This window comes from Carcharhinus amblyrhynchos, chromosome 9 (assembly GCF_965287045.1).
Source record: "Carcharhinus amblyrhynchos chromosome 9, sCarAmb.v2.hapA, whole genome shotgun sequence".
Taxonomy (NCBI): domain Eukaryota; kingdom Metazoa; phylum Chordata; class Chondrichthyes; order Carcharhiniformes; family Carcharhinidae; genus Carcharhinus; species Carcharhinus amblyrhynchos.
Window position 1 is genome coordinate 20,107,059 of NC_137332.1, and position 21,147 is coordinate 20,128,205.

General features: G+C 43.6%; 1 protein-coding gene across 1 annotated transcript in view; it reads right to left on the minus strand.

Annotated features, from left to right (window-relative positions):
* Positions 1 to 21,147, minus strand: part of LOC145347633 (dihydropyrimidine dehydrogenase [NADP(+)]-like) — a 710,299-nt gene that overhangs the window by 536,524 nt on the left and 152,628 nt on the right. The window contains exon 3 of the mRNA XM_080195279.1: positions 7,749 to 7,831. Within this exon, the coding sequence (XP_080051405.1) occupies positions 7,749 to 7,831 (83 nt within the window). The remainder of the gene's footprint in view (positions 1 to 7,748; positions 7,832 to 21,147) is intronic.

A 21,147-nucleotide genomic window follows, 5' to 3' on the forward strand; every position in this document is an offset into this window, starting at 1 on the left:
TTTGTGTACCATTCTAGCTGAGCAGGAGAACATTAATACTTAGCACACATTTTCAAAGAACATAGGTTCTTCCCAACACATGGAAGCTGGTCTGAGAAATGTTAAAATGTAGTGCACACATTAAAAGTTGATTCTTCATACTGAACACAAGTTATGTTGAGAGAAATAGGGACAAAACGAGTTCTTAGGCAGTCTTCCCCCATCCTGTGGTGCGGGCAGGAACATGTTAGCTACCACGGAGGCCAGCGAGAAAACACACTTTGTTGTCCAGCCTTAACCTGATTAATTCTGCAACCTGGGTAGAATTATACGCTCCCCAAAAGGCAAGTTCTGAGATGGGGGGCGTAAAATTGAAGGAAAGGGATTCTCCTCCCCGCAACCCCCCCACTTCCCCGCACCCCCCACCCTACAGGAACCTATTGCCCAAACCCAAACGTAGTTTCATGCTTGGGGAGGCAAGGCCTCTAACGGGAAACCCACCTTTTCACCAATTAAGGCCCATACACAGCCATTTAAGGGCCACTAAAGGCTTTCATTCCATCCAGCTTCCATTTTTAGGCTGGCAGTTGCAAGCAGAGTGGACAATAACAAAGTTTACCCGATCTTGGGTGGGGGAGGCGCCTCACTTCGAAAGGCCCCTCAAGAGTTGGGGTGCCCTCTCTTCTAGGACATTGGAGCTGTGGCACCCCCTCACCCTTGGCTTACCCCCCCCCAATGCAATGGTCACCCTCCCCCCAACCCCAGAGGGCATCCCCTATCCTCCCACCCCAATATCCCAGGACTTACTTGTCCAACGTCCCAGGATTTAGTTCCAGTCAGAGCATTGCAGTAACACTTCTGGGCCCTGCAGCACTGTGCCTGGCCAGGTTGGAGAGTTGTCAGCTAATCAGATTAGTTGACAGTTTTCACAGGCAGGACTTCTTTCTGAGGGAGAAAGTCCCATCCTCAGCCAATCAATGCTTAAGTGAGCATTAAATAGCAATGAGATTTCGAGAATTGCGCATTAGGTGCTGAATCTCGGAATGTTGAGCACTGGTCGCTCATCATTCTTAAAATTCTACCCTTGATATGTTATATCATGTTCCATGATGGGGCAGTCCTGATGGTATCTGGCCCACCATCGTATCTGGATGCTATATTGAAAAGGCACTGACTTACTATTGAGGGAAGAAGGCTGGCCTCCTAAAAGGCAATGGACTTCTGCAAACAGTCTGAGGCTGAATAACTGACCATCTGATTTTTGTTTTTATTCATTTGTGGGCGTCATTGGCTGGCCAGCATTTATTGTCCATCCCTAGTTGCCCAAGGGCAGTTTAGAGTCAACCACATTGCAGTGACTCTGGCGTCACACGTAGGCCAAACCAGGTAAAGATGGCAGGTTTCCTTCCCCGAAGAAACAGAAACAAAAACAGAAAATGCTGCAAAGATTCAACAGAACTGACAGCATCTGTGGAGAAACAATAGAGCCAACAGTTTGAGCCTGAATGACCCTTCCTCAATGAACAAGACGGGTTTTCCGACAATCGACAATGGTTTCATGCTCACCAGTAGATTGTGAATTCCAGATTTTTTTTATTGAATTCAAAGCTGCCTTGGTGGGATTCAAACCCGGGTCTTCGGAACATTAGCCAAGTTTCTGGATTAATAGTCTAACGGTAATACCACTAGGCCATTGCCTCCCCATGAAGACAGAATGAAAACAGATCTCCAGAACATTTTGATGCTGGAAGACGAACCAGCTCGCTGGCAGTGAATCTGGAAATTCTGCCCATAGATGCTCTCTCCACCCACAGCCATGGTGTCCCGGGTTGCCAGCGGTCTCCATTCCAAACTCCTGAGGCAACCTTGGACATTGTTTAGATGAATTCCGCCATCCACATGCCATGTTGTTCCAGACTTGTTTCGGAATGGTGTGTTTTCCAGCTGGCATTGCAGAGAATTGGGCATGGGTGGAAGATGCTAAATGTGCCTCCATCGGCATCCCACTGGCGGGATACAAATTAGTTTTGTGCCGGTCCATGGCAGGTTTTCCAACGTGCCAGGACAGGCACCAGCAGAAGATCCAGTGGGAAAGTCATGCCAGCGTGAAACCAATTTCCCACCATATCCTCCCTTCAACACCTGTAATTGAGGCCACTGGCAGGAGCTTGGGAGAACTCAGCATAGAGCATGTATATGCTTTGCTTCATTAATGCAAAGACTTCATTTTAAGATATTTCTGCTTATATAATTACAATTAAATGTCAAGCTTAAAAAAACTCAACTTGGCTACATTTTAAAGCTAACTTGTCCACATTTTAAAACTCAAAGGCTAAAAGTTAGCTAAAAGTTGACCTCATTTCTGAAAAGTACACAGGTCGCATAAACAACAGCTGTGAAGGATTGCTTTTGTAGTCAGAGACAGCACGTACCAAACAATTTCATTACGATAAGAATTAACATATATTCTAGTCATAGTTCTATGTTGTTTATTCAGTCCAAAGTCTGTTTTAGTGCTGCCTTAATCAGTACAGGACTGGCAAAAGCCAATCTCTCTCTCTCGCTTTTTGCTTTCTGTAATGTTTTAATTTTAGGTTCTAGAATCATAAGAACATAAGATCATAAGAAATAGGAGCAGGAGTAGGCCATCTAGCCCTTCCAGCCTGCCCCGCCATTTAATAAGATCATGGCTGATCTGAAGTGGAACAGTTCCACTTTCCCACTTTCTCCCCTTAACCCTTAATTCCCCTAACTATCAAAAACCTATCTACCCGTGACTTAAATATATTTAGCGAGGTAGCCTCCACCAGTTCAATGGGCAGAGAATTCCAGAAATTCACCACCCTTTGAGTGAAGAAGTTCCTCCTCAACTCTGACCTAAACTGCCTCCCCCTTATCTTGAGGCTGTGTCCTCTAGTCCTGCTATCCTTTCTGAGCGGGAAGAATCTCTCTATCCTATCCATCCCCTTCATTATCTTATACGTCTCTATAAGATCTCCCCTCATCCTTCTAAACTCCAAAGAGTACAGACCCAACATAGAAACCCTACAGTGCAGAAAGAGGCCATCTGGTGCATCGAGTCTGCATCGACCACAATCTCACCCAGGCCCCACCCCCGTATCGCTACATATTTTACCCGCTAATCCCTCTGACTACACATCTCAGGACACTAAGGGGCAATTTTTTAGCATGGTCAATCAACCGAACCGCACATCTTTTAGACTGTGGGAGGAAACCAGACCACCCAGAGGAAACCTATGCAGACATGAGAAGAACGTGCAAACTTCACACAGACAGTGACCCAAGCCAGGAACTGAACCCAGATCAATGAAGCTGTGAAGCAGCAGTGCTAACCACTGTGCCACCTCTGTTCAATGGATGAAATTCAACTTTGCATCAGTGCCGTCTCCATCTATTCAAAGGAATGAATGGACCCTATATCTGCCAAAGTCATAAGAATAAGTACAGCATAGATGATTAACTACTCTGCAGAACAGGATTCCAGTTCTGTTAGGAAGAAGAAGATGTAGCCTGGTAAATAATGTGCTGTGCTGTTAGACAAATACTCTGTAATTTTTGGGGAATTATTTTAAAAATGGCCAGCATTACATATAATATCATGCTTTACATTAAGACAGGATATTTAATGAATTGAGAGGAATCAAAAAGGATGCATATCACATATGGTCTGTGAAATGGAATTGGTTGATGGGGTCCAAAGCCTTTTTTCTCCTTTCATATCGCTGTGAACCTGATTTCCATCAAGTGTCACCCACAGAAAACAAAGATCGCACGGCAACTCAAATTACTGCTATTATTTTCCTATTTGTATTGGCGAGCATAAACATTGCAGGGGGATGTACAAATAATAAGGCAAATGAATAAGCAAGAGAAAAGGTCTCATTTGTAAACAATTCGTACTGAGACAGGGGAAGTTGAGTATTTTCTTGGTGTTAAAAAAAACCTCCTCCCTGCAAATAAAGGGGTGGGAGAGGGGAATGTTTCCATCTTGCTCACCACAGGAAATGTAATAGGTGGGAGGTGCACCGTTCTTTGACCTCAGGCGGGATTTTCTGGTTTTGGCGGTGGGGGAGGGTGGAAAATCCCACCCGTGATGCTTCAGTCATAATCAAACATGAAAAGATGTCCGGAATATTAAAATGCACTCAAATTCATGTACCAATCTGACTGAGCACTAGAATATGCAACATGTCGTCAATGTACACATGTTCTTCCCAACACTTAGAACCCAGTCAGAGATGCTAACTGTTTGCTTCAGTTTCTCCTGAGGATGGGGGTATAACTTGCTGGTTTAAGAGCCAAACAAAAAAAAAATCTAAATCTCCAATGACTAGTGGTAAGCTAGGGAAGAAGCGATGGAAGTTTTGTGAAGCTCATGGAAGCATGAGGCAAGGTGGACGCAGGCACTTAACTGTACAGGAGGCTAGACATCAGCTTCCCAATAGTGGGATTAAACTGCAGAACCTCATAAGCGGTGCATTGACACACACACACATCGAGCTTCTTCACACAAGTGCAAGAAACCACATCTTAATATTTCTAATGTCGTGCACACTCATTAGAAGGCAACCTAGTCAGAATTAAGGATGTCTTTCCAATCAAGTAATCAGCAAACAAGAAACATGTGCTCTCAGATTTGGGGGCGGTATGTGGCACAGCGGTTAGCACTGCTGCCTCACAGCACCAGGGACCCGGGTTCGACTCCCAGCTTGGGTCACTATTTGTGTGGAGTTTCCACGTTCTCCATGTGTCTGCGTGGGTTTCCTCCAGGTGCTCCGGTTTCCTCCCACACTCCAAAGATGTGCAGGTTAGGTGGATTGGCTATGCTAAATTGCCCCTTAGTGTCAGGGGGACTAAGTAGGGTAAATGCATAGTGTTCTGAGGACAAGGCCTGGGTGGGATTGTGGTTGGTGCAGACTCAATGGGCTGAAAAGCCTCCTTCTGCACTGCAGAATTCTATGATTCTTAGCTGTGGAATGCAGTAGGTCAGATAGTCTTCCCTGTAAATCAGCAGTGCATGGGAGCCACCTTTTCCCCAATGGGGAGCTACATTTGAAATCAGATTCTGGCCATTAAAGGAAGGGAGGGAGACAGAGAGATACCAGCTCAACAAAGTCTAATGAACGGGGGCAGAGGGGTTAAGCTGGAGGATACAAAGAAGATCAATCCAAAATACAGTAGTTCAAACATCATTGTGCAGAGATCAAGGGGTTAATGGGAAGTGTTAATTTTGAAGTCTTGAGAATGGAGGGTAACACAGGGAAAGTGAAGGATGATAGAGAGAGGGTTAAGGATGATGGGTGGTAGGTCAAAGGTTGAGGCACTCCCACTGTGCCAGTCCCACTGTGTGGTCAATGGTAGTTGGTCATGCCTGATGGACATGGGTCAAAGGTCAAGGAAGGCAGGTCAAGATTGATGGAGTGAGAGTCAAGAGTAATGGAGAGAAGGTCAAATGTGATTTGGGTGGGGGGGTGGTGCAGTTTGATGACTTTCAGTTCCACAGTCACTGTGCAAATATCCATGGATGTTGCCATAATAACAAAAAGAGTTATTTGCAACAAACATTGAGGATGGAGTTATCACGATGGGGTGGGTGGAGACCATGTTGTGGCTGACGCTAAGTATAGGGTTCTCCATCAGTTAAACATACCCAGGACAGGAGGCACGGCCTCCTGTTGCCATCCCTGAGAAACAGGACCTTCTCAATGGCTTGGACAGGAATGCACAGAGAGGCACTGCTTCACAGTGGGACCATACCTTGTCTGCACGCGGACATTTTCTACTTCAGTACATGATGGCAAAATCTGCAGGGGTCAACAGAAGGCAGCAGGTGGTAAGGGGATGGCAGCAGTTACAGGGATTACTGGATGAAGAGGAAGTGACAGCAGTTACAGCTCCCAACACTTTCTCTCAAGACAGTGGGAATAGTGCTCCTGATTTGAGGTAATAAATGTTAGTCCAGGTGACCTTTAAATGTGGTGCCCAGATCTTTGCCACCCTCACAACTCGCCCACCCCAACGCCCCCCACTGAGGTAATGGCAGTAGCATTGACTTCCTGCCTGTCCCCACCTCATGAGTCAGCACACTCTTCAGGCATGAGTACATAATTGGTTGGTTACCATATGACCGCATGTGGCCAGCCATTCTGCCTACAGGTGGAAGAGTCACATTTTTCTGGTCCCACCTCATTGCCGCAACAGAAAGATTCCACCCTTGGTTTCAGGTGCTGACCCTCCTACTATCAGGGAACAGTGTCAAGAAATAGATTCCGATTTGGTGGTGTCAATCTGGCCACACTGCAAAAAGATTATGAGGTAAAAGCAATCTGTTTTACGCCCTTATAAATGTTCTTGACCACTGATGACAGGGTACAGTGGAAAACTATTCATTATCGTCTATTTTGCTTCCTACTGATTTCACCCTAGTAAGGCTAAAAGGATCAGGCACAGATTTAAAACCTTTGTTAAAAAAACAGACATGTGTGATTAACAATTACAAAATTAAAACAAAATAGTAAAATTGAAAGAAGCTTAGATGAATTAACATTATTAATATCATATTTACTGATCTATTTGTATCATTAACATGACATTTTATGGATTTGAGTCATTTCCAAAGCTATAAAACTTAACTGCAGTCTTTGCTGAGTTTTTAAATATCGCACCTTACCCACACTATTAATCTTACGGACCAATTATACTGTAATTGTTATGCGAATGCAATAAGTCACATCAACAGTAAAAGAACTGGTGATATATGTATCTTACTGCATTGAGTATGGGTAAGTGGTGCATATTTTAAAAGTTCTATAATGTCACAATGCGTTGAAATTAAATTGTGTCTCCAGCAATTATGCCCCAACCTAAGAGAACTTACAAAAGAAAAACTTTTTGGTGCTGGCATGGTGATAAATGATTCCTCACTCCCCGACTACCTTCAAAGTTAAATGTACATGAATCGATTAAACTTGAGGTTTGGGCAGACTCCCCTGTCTGGCTCACAAAGAGAAGCCTGCCAAACAACCAGTCCTACTCCTCACTGGAGACTGTGCATTGTTTCGACAGAATTCAGGTTCAAACTAATATCTGCGATTCAGTAAAATCTTGAGAAAAGAAGTGACAATGGACTGATTATTAAACATCCACCAATGCATTAAAGCACTGAATACCACTTTCTCTAAATAACTGAATAATCTACGAATCATTTGTCACTTTGCGGTAGAGTTACAATATCATCCGCACGTATACAAGTTTAATGAAAATGGTATATTGCAGCTTAAACGTGAATAATCCTCTTTTTATGAAATTTATGACTCAGAGCACTGAAATTGATAAAATTTGCTGCAAAATTACTCAAGACGAGAATATTTCTAAGCACATAAAAAATTCCCAGGGCGCAAAGAATGTCATAATACCAATCAGCGGTTGGGCTAAAATGATTGAGTTCTTTTTAAGTGGCAGAAGACCAGCAAGAGAAAAAAAAAGAGCTTTTTTTTTGTCTTGTGGAGGCAGGGAGCTGAAGTGAAAACATTATTTAAATTCTGATTGCACATGCAAGCTGAACTAGCTGCATCCTTGCAACCCTAAGCACAGCCCCAAGGGAAGATGCTCTACTGACAAATTAATACCTTAGAGAAAAGATCAGAATGGTGGCAATGAACTCATTTCTTCCTCCCAGTAATAAAGAATGGCTTTTTTTTTTCCCCCTTTACCAATCGGTGATTGTTGCCATGGTGACTTGGACTTACCTCATTGCTTCGTGTAGCGCTCCTCGCTCACTGAGAGTGGTGTGTTTGATGTCATCAAAATTATTCTCCAGCTTCTCATAGCTCTGGAATAAACCAGGTAAAGACAGTTTTTTTTTCCCCTGTAAGTGTTTACTTTCATATCCACATATTAAAACAGACCCTTTTTTTGTGTGTGGAAGCAACGTACTCTTGTCAAGTGCTCCAGTTGCATAATCAAAACTGACATTATAAACCTGCCAAAAAGTCAATCTTATTCACAATGTGGTTGTCATGGAAATCTTATCACTAACTCGCCATGTATGAGAGGGGATGCGCACAAGAAGCGAGCCACGCGGGTATCTGATTGCAAACACCCCATCCTAATACAAACCTTAACGTGCGAAACATTAAAAACAACATTTATGCTCTGCTTACTTTTTATTTAAATAGTTTGCCTTCCCCCCCTCCCCCGCCAAGGCATTTGTCTGGTAACTTGCAAAGACTAGCTGCTTCTGAGTAAGTATTTGTACTCTGGGAAAGATGTAAATATCCCGAGGACCAGATAAATCACAGAAATCTAAAAGATAAAGTAAACAAGAACACCAACAAAAAAAGCCCATACAACCTCAGTGATTATGTCTTCCACCCTGTTTAGAATAAACGAGGTTTGGAAAATGTCCGGTATTTATAAATCCCCACACAGATGTCGCCTTGTTCATCCCTGAATTAAGTTTTTTTTTGAAAGAGAGAGAAACAAAAGAAAATTTGAAAGATTTTGGATAAGCGAAAGGAAAAGTGGAATCAAGATTTGTGGCACAAAGGATAAACCGTGCAAGTCACTGAATGGAGTTGGGGGGGGGGGGTGGGGGTGGAGGTGGAAGAAGAAACATCAGCAAGAGAAAGGAATGGCACATTTAACAAAAAAACACTTCAAAAGCAGAAGGCGGCAAAACATGTGAGGCCACGGCTAGGTCACGGAGAATTCAGAATAATTTGAGGAATATTCAGGTTTACTGCACCTTCTCCTCCTCATCCTCCACCATCGCTTAGGCAACACAGGATGAATTGTTGCACTTATTTGTATATTGCTGAATCATGACTTCCCATGAATTGTACACAGCAATCACAATGACCTGCGGCATCTGGCTTATCACTGTATTCATAATAGAAAAATGCTCCCAATCTTATTCTCTTCATCTTTACTGGAACATAAACTTGACTTCCATTAACCCAAGCAACCGCCAAACAAAAATAGAAGCATGTTCGCCATCTCTGCGTTCATTATTCACCGAAGGTCGGGTAAGGCTTTGCAATCAGCAGGGAATTTGGAATTCAGTAAGGGCCCTGATACAGTTCCTCTGGGTAGGCTCGAAGGGAAAACAAATCAGTTTAAAAAAAATATTTTATCATGGTTACAATGGATGATTATACAGTTATCATCTTTAGCCTGGGAGAATGTTACATGTTATTCCATAGAGGTCTGATTTGGGATTTCCATTGGGTTAATGTGGATTAGAGTCATACATCGGAATTTTACTGCCCTGCTTGCCATGGAATCGAAGCGGGCAAGAGGCCCATGACAGAAATATCTGTTGACCTCAGGCCTCGCTCGCGCGAGGCTGTAAAATCCTGCCCACACAAATTTACAGCACAGAAAGTGGCCCTTCAGTCCATCACATCCACACAGGCCATCAAGCACCTATCTATTCTAATCTCATTTTTTTGTTAGGCAAGGGAATCAAAGGTTTGCAGGAGTTGATGGGAATGTGGAATTCAATGCAAAAACAGAACATGATTGCGTAGAATGGCGGAGCAGGTTCAAGGGGCCAAATGGCCTACTTCTGCTCCTATTTCATCTGTTCGTATATGTGATGACCAAACCAACCTGCTCAAACACTACTTTACTGTCATTTAGTTGAATGAGTCTCGACTCGCACGATTCCATCGTTATCTATCCAGTCACAGTCAGAGAATCACCTGCAAATGTAGGAATGAGTTGGAGAATCTGGTGAACTGGTGCAGCAACAATAATCCCTCCCTCAATGTCAACAAAATGAAGGAGATTGTCACTGACTTCAGGAAGCATAAAGGAGAACATGCCCCTGTCTACGTCAATGGGGATGAATTGGAAAGAGTTGAGAGCTTCAAGTTTTTAGGTATCCAGATCCCCCCCATGCTGACACTATAGTTAAAAAAGCCCACTGATGCCTCTACCTTCTCAGAAGACTAAGGAAATTTGGCATGTCAACTATGACCCTCACCAACCTTTACAGATGCACCATAGAAAGCATTCTTTCTGGTTGTATCACAGCTTGGTATGGCTCCTGCTCTGAGCAAGACCACAAGGAACTACAAAAGGTCGTGAATGTAGCCCAATCCATCACGCAAACCAGCCTCCCATCCATTAACTCTGTCAACACTTTCCGCTGCCTCGGCAAAGCAGCCAGCATAATTAAGGACCCCACGCACCCCGGACATTCTCTCTTCCGCCTTCTTTCTTTGGGAAAAAGATACAAAAGGTCACAGACCATCCGACTCAAGAGCAGCTTCTCCCCTGCGGCTGTCAGACTTTTGAAGGGACTTACCTTGCATTACGTTAATCTGTCTCTCCACCCCAGCTATGACTGTAATACTACATTCTGCATTCTCTCATTTCCTTCTCTATGAATGGTATGTTTTGTCTGTATAGCGTATAAGAAACAATACTTTTCACTGTATGTTAATACATGTGACAATAATAAATCAAATCAATTCATCTTCCAGTCTCTCACTGTTACCACAAGTGATCCTCAAGATCCATTCTTCGCCGCACCTTCCAAATTATTCCTCACTTACATGCTGCCTTTTGGGAGATAAACAACACGTAGCTCTACCTTACCACCATCTCTCTCAATTTCCCAATTATACTCCACATTATAAATCTATTTGTTTGACATCTAACAGTGGATCAGCAAGAATCTCCTCAAATTAAATACTGGAAGACCAAAGCCCCCCTCGCCCAGCCACAAACACCATTCCCCAGTCTCTGACTTCTCCCCCTTTTATGTGAAGTTTGAGGCTGAATCTGGCTGTTCCCAAACCCTGTGTCATATTTGATCCTCAGGTGAGATTCTTACCACCTATCAACATCATCAAAAGAACAATGTATCTCTACCTCTATGATATTGCCAGACTGTATCCCTCACTGTGCTCATCTCTTGCTAAAACCCTCTGTTATTACCTCTATTAGCTATTCTAACTGTCCAGGCTGACCTTCTATCCTCTTCTTAGTTCAAAGTCATACAAAAGCCTGCTGCCCGTGTTACACATACCAATGGTTTAATTAAATAAGGGTGGAGAGAGGACCAAAATCCATACCAAAAGCTGGCAGCACCAACCTAACCCAATCTCTGGGAGCTCCGAGGGTTCCCAATTGAATCCTGTCATCAGGGCTGCCAGCTCCATGAGGGACATTTCATTCTAGGACTTGCCCCAAAGATGCCAAAATCCCACCCCCAAGAGCTGCTAACCAGAGGCCAGAGATAACACCAGTTGCTGCCAGCAAGTCACTTGGGCCTTCTTCAGGGATCCCTGTGATATCTCTGGAGAATAGTAAGTGAGGGTAGGATGAGGAGGGGGGGCGGGGGTCGTAGGGAAGAGGTCAGCTGCAAAGTGGGGCAGGGGTTCGGTCAAAAGATAGGGCCCTCGATTCCCTCTTTTCCCATGCTGATTCCTCAATCAGGCACAGAGTTCCTTTAAACAAGGTATCCTTCCCCACTAGGTCATAGGCAAACCCAAAAGGGGTTGGGGGTGGGCGGCATGAACAAATCATTAAGGAAACATAACTAAGTTAGATAAAGTTTGCCTTCACCCTCCTCAGAAGGAGAGTCCATCACATGCCATTATTTCAGTACCAACAATGGAGATGAGGGCCCTTAGTGCGCCCTAATTGACCCCTGGGACGGGACACCATCCAGAGCCTTCCTGTCCCAGTGTGGGAGATGGCAGGGTGCACAATCAAGCAACCCACCCCCCGCTGTCTCTTAACTCACCTCTGGCAGAGAGGGATCGAGCATTGAACTCCATTCCAAATTCATCCATCGCCCTGTGTTCACTGGCTTCCTTTGTTCATAATCGAGCAGCATCTTGATTTAAAGACTTTCATCCTCGTTTTCAAATTTCTCCAAACCCTTGTCCCTCCATTTCCCTGTAACTAATTTCTGGCTACTTGAGCATCCCTGGTTTTAATCGGTCCATCAGTGGTGCCTTCCACCACTTTGCCATATGCTCTGGAATTCCCTACCTAAATCTTACCACCTCTCTTTCACACTGATCTCCTTTCAGAAGTTCCTTAATAACTACCTCTTTAACTGAGCCTTTTGGTCAGCTGCTGTAATGCCTCCTTCTGTCGCTAGAAGTCAAATTTTGATTTGTGATGTCCCCAGAAAGTGCCATAGGATGTCAAAGTCAATATACCAATGCAAAATTGCTGCTGCAAATGTGCTAAGAGTCATGAGCACGATGGTTACACTTACAGATGACATGAAGCTTGTGAAAGTGCTAGATTGCAAAGCTGAACAGCAGAAGCTGCAGGAGATTCTGAGGCCGCTTAGGGAGTAGACAGACAGGAGGCAGAAGGAATTAAATGTGGAGAAATGCAAAGTTCATCACACCGAGGCCAAAAATATTTGGAAGAGATGATAATCTGGGGGTGGTTGGGGGGGTGGATGAGCAAATCATTAAGGAAACGGAACGGAACAAGAGAAAAATTTGAAAATGTGTAGCAATTGTTATCTGTGAATTGGCTGCTCTGGACTGAAAATTATAATCACAGAGTCACTACAGTGAAAAAGAGGGCATTCAGCCCAATAATTCTGCACCGACTCTCTGACAGAATGTCTTATCCAGGCCCTCTCCCCTGTCCTATGCCTGCAACCCTACACATTTCCCATGGCTGATCCACTGAACCTACACTAAGGGGCAATTTATCATGGCCAGTTCACCAAACCTGCACATCTGTGGGAGGAAATCCACGCATACACAGGGAGAACATGCAAACTCCACACAGACAGTGATCCGAGGCTGGAATTGAACCTGGGACCCTGGAGCTCTACGGCAGCAGAGCTGACCGCTGTGCCAACATGCTGTCATAATGCCTGGTCATTTAAAGTGCTAAAAATCACTTTGTTTTTTATTTAACATGGCATAAGGTACTCTTAAAATGCTGAGGTCAATGGGGGCGGAAAGAGATGGTTTATGAGTGGACGGATGTCGTCAAAGGAATAGCCAGCCCCATCCCGGTGCTCCAATGACAGGAGGCTCACCGATGATCATGATCTTTAGAGGTCAATCACTGTGGTCCAAGATCAATTCCTCAGGAAGCATACTCAGTGCAACTATCTTCCACTGCTTCACTAATAACCTTCGCTCCATTCAAAAAGCAGCACAGGAATTGAGAAAAAGGGTAAAGAAAAAGAGTTCTCCATCTACCGTCATTGTGAAGTCATATCTTCTACAAGGTCTTCAGCAGCTCTTAGGGCAGCACAGTGGCACAATGGGTAGCACTGCTGCCTCACAGCGCCAGGAACCCGGGTTCAAGTCCAGCCTTGGGTGACTGCGCGGAGTTTGCACATTCTCTCTGTATCTGTGAGTTTCCTCCAGATGCTCCGGTTTCCTCCCACAGTCCAAAAAATGTGCAGGTTAGGCTGATTTGCCAAGCTTAGTGTCCCAGGATATGTAGGTTAGGGGGATTTGTGGAGGAATTAGGTGGGGTGACAGGGTTAGCGTCTGGGTGGGATATTGAGTCGGTTTGGATTCAATGGGACGAATGGCCTGCTGCTGGACTGTAGGGATTCTAGGATTGTATGAACTAGAGATTACATGCTAGAATGTGCTGTCTTGCCAACAGTTTTCTTCTAAATAAAGGAATTTTCATAGCATATGTTATTGAAAGCTATAAATATAAGTAATGGATTTAACAGGCAGGGTCACTTACTTTTATGAAAGCCATTTTGATTTGGGAGTTTGGGAATATCATAAGCAGTCATAGTTCTGGGTATGGGAGCAGCAGAGTACTCCCATTGTGAGTTCTGGGCTCTTTCCAGTAAGGTTAATAGGACTGTGAAACAGAGACAGTAACACACGCCAAAATCTAAATTAATATTTCGTTAAGGGAACAAATGCAGAGATCAAAGGCAAGATGTTGAGTAAGACACTATGGACTGGATTTTCCTCAAATCAGGATGATTTGGGTGCCCTTTAAAAATGGGGTGGAACACATTTCAGGCATCCCTGACCCCATTTCCCTGGTTTCCAATTATCCAAATGTCTTTTAAGAGTGTGGGCAGCTTCGGGTCAAAGGTCTGCACTCTCAAACTGCCTGGCTCCATTGCGGGAATAGGCAGGCCTAATCCTCCACAATTCTCTTGGAGTCAGACCAGGTTTTCAATGAGTTGTGGTCCATGGCCACTCAAAGATAGTCTGCTTAGGGGGACCTTTTAAAGCTAAGTGTAATCCATTGGTGGTTTCCTAGAGATGACGGTGCATGAATTTCCCCTGATACTGCCAAGCACAGAGACATAGGCTGGGCCCATGGCATGTTTCGCAGCAGCAGAGATGGTCTGCCAATGGCTGTATCTTCTGCTCCTGCAACGGTCAACAAAGTTCCCCATTGCAAGCAGACCCCCCCAACCCCATCATCAAGGAACCCACAGTGGGGGTTTGCCAATGGTGTATTTCACCTAAACTCTCCATTTTTGTGTGACCTGCTTTTCTAGTAATAACTTCACAGCTAACTTGAGTTAGGATGAACTTAAAGGGTTGGCTGCCTAATTTTACAGATCTCTATTAGGTCACCCCTCAATTCTTTGTTTCCAAAAGTGGAAACAGAATCCTTTCCTTATAGGTATACCCACACACTTCCAGTATCATTCTTGTAAATCTTCTCTAGATTGCCTCTTTATCCTTTCTATAATACGGTGAACAGCACCACACATAGTATCTTCCCCATGTTTTGTCCTACCAATGTTCAACATTTGTCTTTTACTCATAATGCCAAGGTGGCTGGCAAACAGGAAGTTCAGAGAAGGAAGTACAGCAAAGCAGCAAAAGGGGAGGTACATAAATGTAAGAAAATGTGTAGAAGAGATTTACTAGGATGCCACCGGACTTGATGGTTTGAGTTATAAGGAGATGCTGGATAGACTGGGTCTTTTTTCTCTGGCGCGCAGGAGGCTTAGGGGAGATCTTATAGGGGTCTATAAAATAATGAGGGGCATAGATCAGCTAGATTCTCAATATCTTTTCCCAAATGTAGGGGAGTCTAAAACTAGAGGGCATAGGTTTAAGGTGAGAGGGAAGAGATCAAAAGGGTCCAGAGGGACAATTTTTTCCACACAGGGGGCAGTGAGTGTCTGGAACAAGCTGCCAGGGGTAGTAGTAGAGGTGGGTGCAATTTTGACTTTTAAAAAGCATTTAGATAGTTACATGGATAAAATAGGTATAGAGGAATATGGACCAAATGCGGGCAGTTGGGACTAGCTTAAAAAAAAGAGCGGCATGGACAAGTTGGGCTGAAGGGCCTGTTTCCATGCTGTAAACCTCTATGATGGTATAGTGGTATTGTCACTGGAATAGTAATCCAGAGACCCAGGGTAATGCTGTGGTTCAAATCCCACCAAGGCAGATGATGAAATTTGAATTCAATAAAAATCTGGAATTAAGAAGTCTACTGATAACAATGGAATTGTTAGCAATTGTTCCATTTGGTTCACTAATGTCCTTTAGGGAAGTAAATCTGCCATCCTTACCTGGTCTGGCCTACATGTGATTCCAGATCCACAGCAATGTGGTTGACTCTCAACTGCCCTTAGGGATGGGCAATAAATGCTGGCCCAGCCAGCAGTGCCCACATCCCATGAATGAATTAAAAACTGCTCCCTGGTGACTACAGCATGGAAATGTCGGGAAGAAGGGTTTAATTTGGGAATTGCACAGTCACAGGCCTTTGTCACTTTATTTTAGCCTCAAAGGGTGGACTGCTTAAAACTCCTACAATGCCACCCACAGGATTTGAGGCCATATTAAATGTAAGTAGACAGATGATGTTGAAAACGTCAGCAGGGAGTTTTTAATAAGGAAATTGTTTACTGATTTTAATCATTTATATTTACCATGTGGAATATCTTTTGCAAAATGTTCAGATCTGTCAAAAGTCAAAATTTTCTGAGGACATGAAACAAAAAGTCCCCCACTCCTGGGAAATAAATTCTTTCTGTAACGTTTAGTTTACCAACTTATGCAATCGTGTGTCCTTTGTCAAACCTGTAAACTATGGCTCTTGCCAGTGACATTGTTTGTATCTCAGTGGTACAATTGCTGGTTCTCCTAAAGAAAAGGATAATTTTTTAGATTTCCTGGTCTTTGAAAAGCCTAACCTTGATAAAGACTCATCTCTCACAATGACATTATGTCTGACCATTATTTCCAGCTTTTATCTCCCTTGGCTCTCCCATTCTTCAGAAAATTCATGAATGTCAAAGCCTGGCTGCCTGATCCAGTGATTTTTTTTAAAAATGCCATAATACCAAGGCATTGATAATCTTTAATCCAGATTATTAATTGAATATTCCAGTCTACAATGGTTTAAGAAAGTATTAACAGTATTAAGGGAGGAAACAAGTCTTTTTTAGGGTTTGGAATGGACTGTCTGATAGTTGGCAGATACAGATTCAATTGTAGCATTCAAAAGGGAATGGAACAGAACAAAGTACATAGAAAATAGAAGCAGGACTAAGTCATTCAGCCCTTTAAGCCTGCTCCACCATTCATTTTGATCATGGCTGATCATTGAATTCAATATCCTGATCCCGCCTTCCTCCCTATATCCCTTGGTCCCTTTAGCCCCAAGAGTGAAACCTAATTTCTTCTTGACATCAGGTACAGGACTTCAGGGGAAAAAACCCGGGAGTGGGACTAACTGGACTGCTCAGAGTCGTGACTGCACACAAGGCAAAAGGCTAGTTTTCAGGTACAGCAAGTAATTAGGAAAGCTAACTGAATGTTATTATTATAAAAGTAAAATACTGCGGATGCTGGAATCCTAAACAAGAAAGAAAAATGCTGGAAAATCTCAGCAAGTCAGAGTTGATGAAGGGTCATCTACACGCGAAAGGTTGGCTCTACTCTCTCCACAGATGCTGTCAGACCTGCTGAGATCTTACAGCATTTTTCTGTTTTTGCTCTCATTTATTGTTGGGGTGGGGAGTTGAATACAGAATTAAGGGGGTTATGCTTCAGTTTTGCAGAGTTTTTGTGAGATCGCATCTGGAGAATTGTTTACAGTATTGCTCACCTTGGTGGGGCAGCACAGCGGCGCAGTGGTTAGCACCGCTGCCTCACAGGGACTCGGGTTCGATTCCCGGCTTGGGTCACTGTCTGTGTGGAATCTGCACCTTTGACCCTTTTCTGCGTGGGTTTCCTCTGGGTGCTCTGGTTTCCTCCCATGGTCTGAAAGACATGCTGGCTCAGTGCACTGGCCATGCTAAATTCTCTCTGTGTACCCAAACAGACACCAGTGTGTGGCGGCTAGGGGATTTTCACAGTAACTTTATTGCAGTATTAACACAAGCCTACTTGTGACACTAACAAATAAACTTAAAACTTTGAACTTATCCATAGGTTCCTATGCTGTAGTATTCAATGATCCATAAGGAGTGGCTAGTTAATGTATTAACCAGGCCATGCTAAATTCTTGCTCAGTGTACCTGAACAGACGTCAGAGTGTGGCGGCTAGGGGATTTTCACAGTAACTTCATTGCACTGTTAATGCAAGCCTACTTGTGACACTAACAAATAAACTTAAAACTTTGAACTTGTTTATGGAAGATGTGTTGGAAGCAGCTCAGAGAAAGTTCCCAGACTAACAGCTGAAATAGGTGGATTATCTTAAGAGGAAAGGTTGGAAATGTCAGGCTTATCCACTGGAGTTTAGGAGAGTAAGAGGTGACCCTGAGGGGTCTTGACAGGGTAGATGTGGAAAGGATGTTTCCTTTTGTGGCAGAATCTAGGGATCATTGTTTCAAAATAAGCGGTCCCTCATTTAAAATGGAGATGAGGTAAAATCTTTTTCCCTCAAGAGCGTTGAGAGTCTTTGAACTCTCTTCCTGAAAAGGTGATGGAAGCGGAAACCGACTATTTTTAAGGCGGAGGTGGATAGATTCCTGGTCAGCAAAGAGGTCCTAGGTTATTAGGGGTAGGCAGGATACAGAGTTGAGGTTACAATCAGATCAGCCATGATCATATTACATGGTGGAACAGGACCGAGTGGGTGAATGGCCGAATCCTGCTTCTTATGCTGCATGGTGGTGGAGTGGGTAGCACTGCTGCCTCATAGCGCCAGGCTTGGGTCACTGTCTGTGCAGACTCGACGCATTCTCCCTGTGTCTGCATGGGTTTCCTCCCACAGTTTGAAAAACATGCCAGTTAGGTGCATTGACCAAGCAAAATTACCCTTTAGTGTACCTGAACATGCGCCAAAGTATGGATTTTCACAGTAACTTCAATGCAGTGTTAATGTAAGTCTAGTCATGACACTAATCAATAAACTTATAAACTTAAACTTACCCATAGGTTCATGTGCTGTAATATTCAATGATCTATAAGAAGGAGTAACTAGTTAATGTGTTAATCAGAAAGGGTGGGGTTTTCCCATCCTTCCGGTCAGCGGGATCTTCTGATTCCGCCAACAGTGCACCCCTACTATGAGTTTCCTGGAAGTGCCGGGTGGATTCAATGGGGAATCCCACTGACATCAGCAGGACCAGTAGATCCCGCTGCTGGCCAATGGCAATCTGTCATTGAGAAGCATGCCATGGATAGAGGGCTGGCAGAGAATCACAAAAGCAAGAAAGGACATAACTGAAACAGAAACCAAATTCATATGGACCATTAAAATATTGTCATAAAGCTGTAAATAAGTAGGAGTTAAGGGAAGTTTTTGGACTGGCAGCAAATGCTCCATGCCAAAACTGTGATGACTTCAGCCAGGCTAATGAGGTTGGCTTGCTGGAGTATGAACACCTGATGAGTCTTTTATTAATGTTCTGTTTGTACTTCAGCCCCATGCTCCTGATCTACAGGCACCTAGTGCGGAGAGGGGCAGGTCAGGAAGGTGACCTCCTCGTGAACCTGCTCCTGGGCCTGGCAAGACAGACCATCAATAGCTGCAGGCAGCGGGTGATCGACAGGGTCATCCATCCTGACTGTCTGCCCCTCTATCACAACTACATTCACAGCCAGGTGTCCCTGGAGAGGGAGCATGCGATGTCAACGGGCGCAGTTGACACATTCCGTGTTTGCTGGGCACCGCTTTGATTTGATGTTTTAAGTTTCCTTTCTACTTTGATTTTTGGTTCGGGTGGGTCCCCCTCCTTTTGGAGAGCTGCCCCTTTTAATTTGTCCCTTAGTTAATTTGATTTTGTATAATTGTTGGTATTTGAAAAGGAATATCTGATGAGTCTTAACTGATGGTTATATCAGGGAGCCTCGCGTTCCCTATTTAAAGCAGGTGTGTCAGACTCTCAGCCTACATTCAGCAGGGAGCAACTGGAGAGCTGGCTGCGTACAGATGTACGGTGTAAATAAAGTAATTTGGTGACGGGACTTCCGCCTCCGTGGAGTTATTAGAAAAACATATGAATATATAAACAGGCTTCAGTAGGGGGATGAAGAACAAATGAAATTCAATATAGCAAAGAGTGATATGGCTCATTTCGCTAAGTGAAATAAAGAAGTTATTTAATCCCAGGGAGGCAGTGAGGTAAAAGGAGCAAAGAGATCTGGGAATGTGGATGTTCATTAATTGTTGAATGTAGCAATAGGAGATCATAAGGCCAGAAAATGTGTAAACTCCCACTCTGTCCTCTTGTTTAATCCCCATTTCCCTCGGCCTGCCAGTGGCAGCCATGCCTTCAACCATCTGGCCCCAAAGCATTAGAATTCTCTAAAATTCTCTGCCTCACCATTCCCTTCTCTTCACTTAAAGCCCTCTTAAAACCAAACATTTAAACACTCATCCGAATATCTCCTCTTCTTGGCTTGGTGCCAAATTCTGTCGAATTATGCTGTGGTGAAACCTCTTCAAATATTTGTTTACAGTAAAGGTGCAAGTTCTTGTTAACTGTAAGCATTATAAAGCAGCCCAATGATGTGCAGGCCTGATAAATTGCCCTTTGGTGTCCCACGATGTGTAGGTTAGGGGGATTAGCAGGATAAATATGTAGGGTCACAGGGATAGGGTCTGGGTAAGATATTCTGTTAGCGAGTTGGTGCAGACCCCATGCGCAAAATGGCCTCCTTCTGCATTGTAGGGAATCGATGATTCTATGATTCCAATGACTAGAGTTGCATTGACCTGAGATCATCTTCATATTGCAATTGTACAATTTTTTAAAAAGTTTTTTTTTTGTTAGTGTCACAAGTAGGTTTACATTAACACTGCAATGAAGTTACTGTGAAAATGCCCCAGTCGCCACACTCTGAGACCATGGGTACACAAAGGAAGAATTTAGCATGGTCAATGAACCTAACCAGCATGTCTTTCAGACTGTGGGAGGAAACCAGAGCACCTGGAGGAAACCCATGCAGACATGGGCAGAACATGCAAACTCCACAGAAACAGTGACCCAAACTGGGAATTGAACACGTGTCCCTGGAGTTGTGAGGCAGAGGTGCTAACCACTGTGCCACCTTGCTTGTCAGCAGTTAATCATCCCTGGGTTAATTTGGTTTATGCAATTATATTCAAATTGGGTGCTAGGTGTCAGAAAACCCAGCCAGTTCAATATAATGCTCTGTGTGGGAATAAAGGAGGTAGGAAATAAAAGAAGGTTAGTTAAAAAGATAACATCTATTAAAATCATGTGGAATCATTTCTTCCAATTACATTTCAATTGTTCCATGTTCATATGTATGAAAAGGTGAAAGAAGTACTCAATGAGTTGATGACGATTTTGTACACAGAATACAAGTTTTGTGACTGCAACATTTCCACATCAATATGCATAAGCAACATTTCAAGAGTTCCTCTTTGATTTTTATAATGTAAAGTGAGCAGTCACAGATGTTGCATAATCTGCTGGCATAATGAAGGAACAACTAGGCAGCATTATACATCTTCATTTCCCTTCAATGTGCGGGATATGATTTGCATCTATTCTACTTTTCCCACTCCAGACATTTTGGTTCCCAAACATTTTACAATATATAAAGTTACTTGGAATTTACAGTACAGAAACCAGCCATTCATCCAGCTGGGCTGTACCAGTGTTTATGCTCCACATGAACCTCCTCCCAGCTGAATTTGTTTGATCTTTGTAACACATCCTTTTAGTGATTAGGCTTAATTTATGATTGTCACATTGGCTTACGGTGGAAAAGTAAT